This window comes from Sinocyclocheilus anshuiensis, unplaced genomic scaffold, assembly GCF_001515605.1.
Source record: "Sinocyclocheilus anshuiensis isolate Anshui unplaced genomic scaffold, SAMN03320099.WGS_v1.1 scaffold690, whole genome shotgun sequence".
Taxonomy (NCBI): domain Eukaryota; kingdom Metazoa; phylum Chordata; class Actinopteri; order Cypriniformes; family Cyprinidae; genus Sinocyclocheilus; species Sinocyclocheilus anshuiensis.
Window position 1 is genome coordinate 871,235 of NW_015547715.1, and position 12,132 is coordinate 883,366.

At 35.6% G+C, this 12,132-nt stretch overlaps 1 protein-coding gene across 2 annotated transcripts in view; it reads left to right on the forward strand.

The window, feature by feature from the left end:
• The window catches only part of LOC107704163 (phosphatidylinositol transfer protein beta isoform-like), a 30,229-nt gene that overhangs the window by 7,177 nt on the left and 10,920 nt on the right, over nucleotides 1-12,132 (forward strand). For both annotated transcript variants that reach the window (XM_016507031.1, XM_016507030.1), the window contains exons 3-9: nucleotides 2,639-2,784; nucleotides 3,052-3,143; nucleotides 3,681-3,688; nucleotides 5,139-5,213; nucleotides 5,309-5,392; nucleotides 8,097-8,174; nucleotides 8,268-8,378. In XM_016507031.1, the coding sequence (XP_016362517.1) occupies nucleotides 2,639-2,784; nucleotides 3,052-3,143; nucleotides 3,681-3,688; nucleotides 5,139-5,213; nucleotides 5,309-5,392; nucleotides 8,097-8,174; nucleotides 8,268-8,378 (594 nt within the window). The remainder of the gene's footprint in view (nucleotides 1-2,638; nucleotides 2,785-3,051; nucleotides 3,144-3,680; nucleotides 3,689-5,138; nucleotides 5,214-5,308; nucleotides 5,393-8,096; nucleotides 8,175-8,267; nucleotides 8,379-12,132) is intronic.

A 12,132-nucleotide genomic window follows, 5' to 3' on the forward strand; every position in this document is an offset into this window, starting at 1 on the left:
GCGCTGTTTAATGTGAAGTGACAGATTGCTGTAGCACCTCAGTTTAACAGACGCAGCAGCGCGAGGTGCACGTGAGCTGATCATCTCCTCCACATTAATACCAGCTTCAGCACAAAATAAACATGACTAAACATCCGAAGGCAAGTTAAAATAAAGAGTACAGCTTTACAATCCGTATCCTGTCTCATGTAATCACTCAATCAGTGTTTCAGCCGCGCAAAGACGTCAATATAATGGCTTGTAAACAATGTCACGTAACGTCATATTTACCTCAGATAAACATATTCGGTGACCATAAACTCATTAGCCAGCTAGAAAAATAAACTGTAGAGAGGGGCATTTTGCTAAATATATGCACCATATAACATATTCATTATAAATTTTACTGTTTTTCAATGTTTAATTTTCATAAAAGTTTTTATGACAGCCACCATTATGTTTATATAAAATTGTTTATATAAAAAAAAATTACTATATATATATATATATATAGAGAGAGAAATATTATTATGTAATTGTGTAATTTTAACAAATCAGTCAATTTTAACCTTCAATATTATAGCAATGTAGTACCAACTGACGCTCAATTAATGAAAAGAAATTAAGAGCCACAGACTTGTTTTTTAAACTCTATTTCAGGCACATTAAACAACCCTCTACATTGCGAGTAAATCACTCGCATATGCGACTAAATCTTCACTCTGGGTGACTAAATGATGTCTATCGTTAGCCATTGGCTAATATATTCTTAGATTTTACTCGCCAGTGTGTGAGTTGGAGGCCAAGTATAAGTATAGCACAGATATATTTTCACTCGCTGAACAATGACTGAGCGCTTGAGAGTTGTACTCCATCAAGCGATTCTGTGCTATTTATCTCAATGGATGCGCAGCGTACCTGTATTTGACGTACTGTAAACTCTAGTGTGAAGGCTACCGACCCTGTTTGGAAGCCAGCGTTCACTCGAATGTGATTAATATTCATGAACCCAGCAGCTCATCGATCCTTAGTGTGATGTATATTGTTATTAGTAGTAGTATTATCTGTTAATAATTAGTACCATTATTATATTACTATTATCTATTTTTTTTCAGAAACCCTGAATGACCAACAATACCTTAAGCATCACCACCAGTCCTAAGTTCAGTTAAAATGACAAATATGCATTCACACATGGTTACCAAGTTTTAGTTCTAATCACTAAATAGTACTTAATTATCATAATATAATATAATGCTTGATTGACTGATTAAGAAACTAAGATTTAAGAAGCTGTGCCATTTTACAAAGATAAGCTGATTGGGGCTATATAGTTTAAAATTTTTATTTCAGCTTTAGTTTGAGTACCAGTTTTTTTTTTTTTTTTTTAATGGCTTTTTTGTCCAAAGCATAGCGTAAGTATTCATGCATATATATCTACATCGGTTCCCTGTTTGCTTTAGTAAAACTGGTTTTATAATGTCCCTCTAAGGCATCAATCAGTCACACTATGCAAAACTTTGTCTTCATATCTGGAACTGCTGGAAGCGACCTATTTTAATTATACGAGAGCTGTTTAATTCCACAGACGCTGATCTGAGTGTGTTTGCTATATGAAGTCTGTAGGGTTTGTGTATTCATGCATGTGAGACCGCTAGTTTAAAATTATGATGTTTACCTAATTTTAACAGGTAAGATAAAAAAAACTTATTTTAAGATTAAAAATCTCCTTTCCAAGAAGACTTTTTAGGTGTGCACTAGCATATATATGATCACAAAGACACGGACTAAAAAAAGTGTTATTTTGTATCATTCAGATACTGTTATGGTTTTTATTAATATTTTAAATTAATTTTATTTTTATATGTTTATTTTTAAATTTAGTTACATTTTTAGAATATTTGTTTTTGTAATTTTATGGTACTTTTTTATCTGTACAGTTTCTATAGCGTTTCAATTTCATTTTCAATTATTTTAATACATCAAGTTAAAGTAAATAAAAACAAGATGTTCCCTTGACATTTAGCTAAAATAAAAATAAGCTTTTTATGCTTTATTTTATTTAAGTTGATGTTTATTTTATTTCAAGTTACCTGGGTTATTATAGTTAACTAAACCTTAAGCTAAAATTTAAAACAATTACATGTTTAAAATATTTTCATTATGTGAAATAAAATAATTATATAAAATAAACTTTTTATTTCAGCTAGTTCTAAAGGCAGTATTTTTCATATTAATTTAATTAGACTTACCAATACCAGTATAACTGAAATAAAAAGTCAAGAAAAACTATATTATAAAGACATAAAAAAGAAACTACTAAAAATGATTACAGTAAAATGAAAACAGAAAATATACACATAAAAACTGAGTAAGGAAATTAAAGACAACTATATATAAAAGTAGTATTTCAGTGATACTAAAATAACACTGCAAGGACCAACTTTTCTTTCTTTCTTTTTTTTTTAAATATAGTTTTAGTTAACTATAATAGTCCTGGACTAAACTTCAGTTTTTTATTTCATAAGGTATTCATAGGGTTCATAGAGTGGTTAGTCACCTTTGATTTAATATTAAGTTTTAAGTGTGGTTATGCTTTGATCATCTATACCTCCCGTCTATCAAACCTCACCTTTTTCTCTGCTCTCTGCCATTGCAGTATCAAGTCGGGCAGCTTTTCTCTGTGGCTGAGGCCAGTAAAAATGAGACGGGTGGTGGAGAGGGCATTGAAGTGCTAAAGAACGAACCATATGAGAAGGAGGGCGAGAAGGGGCAATACACACACAAAATCTACCACTTAAAGAGGTAAAGAAGAGTCAACGGCTTAGTTTTATTCTGTACGCCAAGATGAGTTCACCAAACTTTAAAAGTATTGTCAAGTTAGTAATTTTCTGTAATTGCTGAAATGTTTCTTACTTTATGATGCTAACACCACCCACGGTTTAATATTGTCACATTTGACACATCTCAAGTTTTTTGCAGCACATTATCAGATGGCATTCAACTTAATGCGAAGCTGTAAATAATTACTCCGGCTTTGCTTCATTGCTCTTGTGTTTTGCGTTCATCTAGTAAAGTGCCGGGCTTTGTGAGGATGATTGCACCAGAGGGGGCGTTAGTTTTCCACGAAAAGGCCTGGAATGCTTATCCATACTGTCGCACGAGTGAGTGGAAACCTTTTCATCTGTTATACCACACAATCCATCACTATCATATTTTTATTGCATACAACAATATGTAATGAGTTACATATTGGCACAGATGTCATGCGTATACAGTGTTTTTTGATTGTTTCACGAAGTTCTCACATGTGCTGTTTTGTAAAGAATTAGGCCGGAAACATACTCCACAAGTACGCAAACGCAGACATGAATACTCAAACAAAGCATACCGAGCTAAACTGTGTTGTTTTATTGGTAGCTTGCCATAAACATGTTTTTTTTAACCAACATTAAGTTAGATAAATGACTGAAAGAGACCCGTAGAGTCTGATAGACTAAGAACGCAGTGCGTACTTGAATTGCGTTATGAATTGACCTCTGACATATTTCGTAGCTATAACGGTTTGCATTCATGTACTCAGAGTATGTTTCGGGCCTCATTTGTATTGGTCTGTTTGGACAGTGGAAATATGAATGGTTTATTATTTCACCTGATTATTTTTCTTCTTTTATTTTTGCATGTTGCTCCATTCTCCTCAGTTGTGACTGTAAGTACGAAAACTAGCTGTTTTTATGACTGTACACTAAACTGTAGTGCATGGTCATTTACTAAAAGTTGTTTTTAATCGAGTCAAACATTTAATTGATTCTAAGGGTATGAATTGACACAGTGACCTTAAAAAGTATTTTGATGCAATTGTAAGTGTGTGAATGAATGTCTGTATCTGCATGTCTTTATTGTTTAGTTTCAAACTTGTTTTTGCCAAAAAGTTTGATTGTAAAGTGCACGTGTTGTCTTTCTTTTTGATAAATTATTATTATGTCATCGTATGCGATAACATTCATTCAAGTGTGGCTTAAAGAGCCCAAAAAAAAAATGTGCTAAAAATGTATTCACCCTCAGGCCATCCAAGATGCAGATGAGCTTGTTTGTGCATCGGAACAGATTTGGAGAAATGTATCATTACATCACTTGCTCACCAGTGGATCCTCTGCAGTGAATGGGTGCCGTCAGAATGAGAGTCCAAACAGCTGATAAAAACATCACAATAATCCACAAGTAATCCACACCACTCCAGTCCATCAAATAATGTCTTGTGAAGTTAAAATCTGCATGTTTGTAAGAAACAAATCCATCAGGACTTTTTTAACTTCAAACCAATGGTTCTGGCTGAAATATGAGTCTATAATCCATAAGAACATTTCCTCCAGTGAAAAAAGTTGTCTGAATCAGGAGAGAAATATGCACAGTTCAAGCACCATTTACAAGTGAAAACAGTCTAAAACAGCTCTAAACAAATATGTGGTTGGATTTTGTGATGTGAGAGAACAACAGGAGATGGACTTTTTCACTGGAGGAAGCGTTATGGACTCGTTTTTTTTTTTCTGGATTATTTTGACCAGAAGTAATAGTTTGAAGGTAAAACATCTTGATGGATTTGTTTCTTCAGCTTTTCAATTCACAAGACATTAACAGATGGACTGGAGTGGTGTGGATTATTGTTTTTATCAGCTGTTTGGACTCTCATTCTGAAGGCGCCCATTCACTGCAGAGGATCCATTGGTGAGCAAGTGATGTAATGCTACATTTCTCCAAATCTGTTCCCGTGAAGAAACAAACTCGTCTACATCTTGGATGTCTTGAGGGTGAGTAAATTTTCAGCAAGTTTTCATTTTTGGCTGAACTATTCCTTCAAGTGCCTGAATATGTTCTGGGACCACTGTATGTGTATTTATTTTAGTTCAGCACACCAATCATAACGCCAGTTTACGAAGAAATTGGAGTACAGCCATTTTACTTCCTGTTTTCTAGAAACTTGTTCCCTCCAGCATTAAAGCCAGTTTAAAAATATGGAGTTTGAATCGCTCTAAAGTTGCTGGACTTCAGAATATTTGCATTGCATGCACTGTTAAACCACAGTTTAAAGTGAATTCTTGCTGCTGTTTGTGATAAAACCGCATTATATCAATGTAAGCATCACTGTATCTTCTCCTCAGAACGAATACATGAAAGATGACTTCATGATTAAAATTGAAACGTGGCACAAACCTGACACGGGCTCTTTAGAGAATGTGAGTGAGACATTTCTTTGTTATTTGATGTTTTGAATGCATCGGTAATCTCATGCTCGGGCTGATTTTTTTTTTTTGTTTGTGCCCAATACCAGGTAAATGATCTGGATCCCACCACATGGAAGACAGTGGAGGTCGTGCATATCGATATAGCCGATCGGTCTCAGGTCGAACCTGGAGTGAGTTCACTTTACATCAGTCTAGAAATGCTCTGATCTTATTTGCACACATTCTTTGTGCCTTTTAGTAGCAATACCCACTTTGAATATAAAGCTCATAGTCCATCCCTGCTGGTCATCCTGTGGTCAGCTGGCACTCAAAACTGGGCTATTGATATCCAACCAGTTGCAACTAATTTGCATAGCCCCACCCTCAGCTGCAAATGTTTTAAGCTGTTTTTGCATTAGAGGTTATGGTTTAGGCTAATGGCATGTGATGTTCCTCATTTGTAAGGCCCTTTTGGATAAAATCATCTGCAAAATGAGTAAATGAGTCCATTGGAATTATTTGAGGCTCTTTAATGTTCAACCTTTGTGCTTCTGTTAATCGCTCATGCATAAACGCTTATCGGCTGATGCAGATAATCTTAAACTTGCAAAATCTGATTTATCCACTTAGTTTAATATTGTGTTTTATGTAATATTCTCCGCACAAAAAGTTTGAGGTCAGTATGATTTTTGTTGTTTTTGAAAGAGATTAAGTATGCATTGTCAATTGAAGTGACAGTAAAGACATTTATGGTACAGTAGATTTCTATTTCAAATAAATGCTGTTCTTTTGAGCTTTTTGTCAAATAATGCTGGAAAATAAAATGTATCACAGTTTCGAAAAAAATGAAGCAGCACAACTGTTTTCAACACTGATAATAATCAGAAATGTTTCTTGAGCAGCAAGTCATCATATTAGAATGATTTCTGAAGGATCATGTGACACTGAAGACTGGAGTAATGATGCTGAAAATTCAGCTTTCATCACAGGAATAAATTACATTTTACTATATATTCAGATAGGAAGCAGTTATTTTAAATAGTAGTAATGTTTCACAATTTTACAGTTTTTACTCATTTTCAAAAAAATGCAGCCTTGGTGAGCAAAAGAATCTCAAAAACATAAAAAATCTTGCTGACCCCAAACATTTGAACAGAAATGCTTTTACTTGTAGCAAGACAGTACGGCACTATTTAGACATATTATCATGTCATAAAATTGTCTTGATAAAACAAACCGCTTTGTTGTGTACTGTTTGTTTGCTTGTAAGCTTTAGCGTATCCAAATAATTACAGTATTGATTAGGTTCTTACAAACAAATCACACAATGTCACAAATTCCTCCTCCTGTAGCACAAAAATTTAGAAGCAATATTAGCCTAAAAACATGCACATTAAAAATCCACCAGAAACAGCACTTTTAGCACACTGTTTCCAGTGTGCAGTGATTTGGGACATGCTAATCCTTATCCCGCATGCTGTTTAGGCTGGCTAGTGTGTGACTTGTGATTCAGCTTTTAGCTGGCGTGTTATGTAAGACTGGATTAGGGTGACGTGATTTTAGAGCGCGTGGACCATTGCCCTTCTAACCTGCATTACTCGAGGTTCACTAGTTTATCAAGAAGGCTTCTTCTTATCTCTAATCTATCTACTACGGGGAGACCTGATCCTGCTGTAAGCGGCTAAATTTACTGATCAATCTGGTCTGTTTGAAGCTGTAGACATCGCTGCTAAAATCTCAAGCTTCAAGATCAAAGAAACTAGCTGCCGGTGCCGTGTACTAGCAGACACGTACACTGCGTCAAACATCAGCTGCTTTGAATAAATCCAAATGTGTTTCCATGTGACCTCATTCTGGCACGGTGCCGAATGCATAAATACAGCTGCGTCCGTTTGACTGGAGTCCAGTGTCGTTGTGTGCTGACTAGCAGGAGTGTGTTGGTTATCTTCTCTTCATCTCCTGCTGACCCGCTCACTGTGGAGGGGTGCTGAAGTGACTGCTCTTCTCAGGCCTCAGTGCTTTTATGCTTCATATCTTTAATTAGTTAAGTGGATCAGTCCTGGTTCAGGTTAATCCTTATTCCCATATGTTCACGGTAGTCAGTGCCGAGGTTTGAGAGATTAAAAGGTAGCGTGCGAGTGTCTGCACTAGTGTGAGGTGGAAAAAAGATGGAAATGGTGGGAATTCCCAAATCGAGCAACTCTCTGAGTGATCATGATGATTTATTATATATAAAAACTTACATTCAAAATCTTACTGACCCCATTTTTATTTTATTTTTAACCTAACTACAAATGTAGCGACTCTTGAGGGATCATTTTACATGCACACTACTGGTCAAAAGTTTGGAATAATTGCATTAACATTTTATGTTTTTGAAAGAAGTCACTTCTCCTACCCAAGGCTGTGTTTATTTGAATAATAAAAATACAGTAAAAACAGTAATATTGTGAAATATTATTACTATATAAATACAATTTTCTATTTGAATATATTTAAAAAATCATTTATTTCTGTGATGGCAAAGCTGAATAGTGTATGGTGATTTTGTCATATGTAAAGGGTTAAAATGAAAAAGAATGCATCTATGGTATGGTGATGTCATGAGTATGTTAATTAATGCATGGCATCATCTAGCGACATTTAAGCAACTGTTTAAGCAGGCTTTAGCTACTTTCCATTAAAAGTAGTTGACAACAGCGATAACATGAAATCAAAATTGACTGTTTTTGCTTTTTTGTTCCTGATAGTTGGTAATACACTTTAAAAAATTTTGTTTTTCATTGATTCATAGTTTATACTCTGAAATTACATCTATGCTGACTAAACCAAGGCAGTGTGGAGAAATATTAACCATAAAGGAAATAAAAGTGACCCAATTTGTCGTTCTCTCAGGACTATAAACAGGAAGAGGACCCAGCAATCTTTCACTCAAAGAAAACTGGCCGGGGACCTTTAGGACCAGACTGGAAGGTGAGTGGCTCTATTTAATTAATTTATCAGAGATTTGTACTCCCAATTAATTCAGTTCTGTATAAAGACAATGTGTGGTTTCTCCCCGAACAGAAAGAGCTCTTGGCTAAGACAGACACCCCTCGTATGTGTGCATACAAACTAGTCACCGTCAAGTTCAAGTGGTGGGGCCTTCAAACCAAAATAGAAAACTTCATCCACAAGGTAAGAAACAATGCCCATTCAAGCTAGCACTTTAACGTTTATTCATGCTCATGTTTTTCTAAACGCATATAGGGCACAAAAAGATATATTTAGCAGACCAAAGTAGAGATGCACCAATTGCAATTTTCTGATTCTGATTTCCGATTTTTTGTTTTTTTTTGTAAGTGTGACCTGCCAATATTTTTGCTGATTCCAATTTTCCTTCTAAGAACTATAATTGACAGCATATACATACAAAAATCTTTTTTTTTTTTCAATGCAAAATTTTATTTTCATAATAAAAGAAATGAATAAACATTACAATTTCCCTCAAACTGCACTTTTACAGGATTTTTTCCCTCACTTAAACAACTCTCAACATGAAGTGCTCTGTGACTGGAAAGAGGTGAAAATGAGTTGCTGTATATAACAAAACAGATGTCAATTTTTCCTAGCTTCATTAAATGTATTTGTCATCTTTCATATCACATTCTTACGTTGTATCAAATAATTCAGTTAGAATAATAAGACACTGTAGAGTTGTTAACATTCAAATGAAATCAGTGTTAACAAACTCCATCTTTCTACTGCAGAGGAAACACAGAAGCAGCATCTGAAGTGGCATTAGATGTATTTACACAGACTGTTTAATGAAGCTGAAAGGTGCCATAAATGCATTTACACCACAAAATTGCAAATGCATAAATAATGTTATAAGATTGTTTTAAATATTTTTTTGAACATACAAATAAGAAATGTTGGAGAAAATGCAATGATACTTTTAAATATGAAACCAAACCACCAGTAGATGGCAGCAAATGAAGTTTTAATGATTGAGTCATTCAGTCATTCATCCGATTCTTTCAAATGACTGATTCATTCAGAAAAAGGCATGTTGATTCACTGTTGTTATGAATGGGTCACTGAATCATTGACTCACTCGATTCGTTAAAAAATGTGGATTCATTCAGTAACAAAACACCGCTGGGTTGCTCTGAGACACACAACAGTTCTGCTGTGGCTTTGATTGGAAATATTTTTAGGGCTCGCAAAAATGTCAAAATCCCTGGTAGCCCTTTGGGCAGGCACTCTTCAAATTTTAGTAGCCAGAGATGAATTTAACTAGCCAGAATATAAAAAAAATACCTTTTTTTTTCTCTCTTACAGATAACTGGATAGGAGTTGAAACATCAATCAAAAACATTTTTAAAACACAAATATCAGCAAATATCAAAGAAGGAATTTTATTTCACTATTTACAGGGTATCTGCAAGATTTTTAAAATCAAATTTAAGGCTTTTTATGACCTTTTTTAAGACCTACACAAATAAAATTAATGCCATATGAGCAGGGTAGGGCAATGTGTATGGTGTCATATTAAACTAAAATTACATGATTCACAAAACTAAAAATCTTATAAAATGATAAACATCACATTTGAAGCGCGTTGAAGACCATCTCTCAGAATGCGCGAGTGCTTTATGGGTTAAAATAGCCCCGCTTGCAGAGCAAACTCAACGTGGATATTATGGATGTGAGGCCATTTGTGCATTTTGAGAGAGTGAGAAAAGATGCGGTACCACTCAGTCATAAGAGCCTCCATTAAAAAACATTTTGAACAGCAGTGTATATATATATATATATATATATATATATATATATATACATACAAGTGAACTTGACTGTGCTAGTCATGAAAATATAACTCTGTGGACACATTCTTTCCATAACAACGCACCGAAACATGGCATATTCTTTTAGAGTGTCGTGTTCTCTTTATAATTTTATGTAGCCTATATGACAGATTTGTTCTGCACATGTTGCCCTTAATGGTACCCTCCTTTTCAGAGGGATTCAAGCTATTTAAAACCATCATGGCTGGGTATGTTCCGTGGGTGGTGTATCACGTTTTTTCGGTTTGGTTTGAATATCGTTACACCTCTATGGACCCTTTTCACAAGACTGTGATGACGCGTTTACATTTACATTACATTTACATTTAGTCATTTAGCAGACGCTTTTATCCAAAGCGACTTACAATTGGGTATGGTGTCATATTAAACTAAAATTACATGATTCACAAAACTAAAAATCTTATAAAATGATAAACATCACATTTGAAGCGCGTTGAAGACCATCTCTCAGAATGCGCGAGTGCTTTATGGGTTAAAATAGCCCCGCTTGCAGAGCAAACTCAACGTGGATATTATGGATGTGAGGCCATTTGTGCATTTTGAGAGTGTGAGAAAAGATGCGGTACCACTCAGTCCCAGTCATTCACACTGTTTGTGAAATTCCGTCGCACAGAAAATTTTAAAATGTCTAATCTGGATTCAACCTACATGCTACAGTGCATAAATGTTTGTGAGAATTTCCTGCTTTATAATTGCGAAACCTGCGGGAATGTGTAGAATTACGCACAGTGCCTGCTATCCTGCAGCGAAACACGGCAACTATACTCTAAAAATACACAGCGTTTAATTATAATAGTGTTCTCATTATAATGTTATGTATATGACAGTCTCAGTCATTATTATTAATATTCTGCATTGTTGTTTGTGCTGCTCGTGCTGCATGCTGTAGTAGGCCTACAATGAAGGACTTTACTGCAGTGTAACTAGACCAAATGCATCTTAAATGGCGCCATCCTCACCTTCTTGTCTTCATGTCCAAATAGAGCGGCCTGAATACGCTGCAGGGCAGAACAAAGCCATGTCAGTGATTAGGAAACTAGAAGAAATTACTAATTCAAATAATAATAATTGATGTTAATCCCATGTTAATAATTTGACATGGTTTTCTATCTTTTAGATGCCATGGACTCCCAAATATAATTATCTTCATGTAAGGGACCCCATCCTAAAATTTTAAAGATAACTATATATTCATAAATACCCAATGTATAGTGTGAAAACTGTATATATATATATATGTATATATACACACACTAGGGGTGCACCGATTTATCGGCTACCGATCACTATCGGCCGATAATCGCTTTGGGATGATTGATCAGCGGTCTCTGAAAAGGCCGATCTAAAAAAAAAACGATGTCAATCTGATGACGCGTCTGCCATCAGAGGTTTGACACGACATGCAGCGGCACCGTCTCAGTCTCTGTCTGGCGCGGGTGAAATAATTATAATGGCTATTCAAGTTTACCCAACTATGACGACTTCCGCGGCTGAGAAACCCGGAAATGTGAAAAAGGTCCATTGCTTACCTATATCATATATTATAAATATTAGGGGTGCTCCGATTTATCAACTACCGATCACTATCGGCCGATAATCGCTTTGGGATGATTGATCAGCGGTCTCTGAAAAGGCCGATCTCAAAAAAAAACGTGCATCATCACTAAAGTTTCTAAATTGCATTACTTTTTAATACTTCCCAGTGTTTAAACAATTCAGCGCCCGCGCGCTCTCCTGGAGACCGTGCGCTCATGCCCACTCGCAGCGCACTCACATAACGCCAGGTTCACATTACTCCGTTTGCAGTGCGTATGCTGTGCTTATTTTTCCGCGCTCATGGTAACGGATTCAAGCTTTCCCACTGCACACGGTTGCGGTCCGGCAGTGCGTTCAGGAGCGGTGCGTCCGCAGCAGTGCAGAGATCGTTTCCGCACCATGTCTATTTTTGCTTCACTGCAAGCGCTGAATTAAAGTAACAGCGCATTGTTTGCAGTAAGTATGAAAACCAAAATGTAGTAATTACACCATAAATGCATATAATTAAAGTCTACTGTGTTTCACAGTCAACACATATGGCTTGT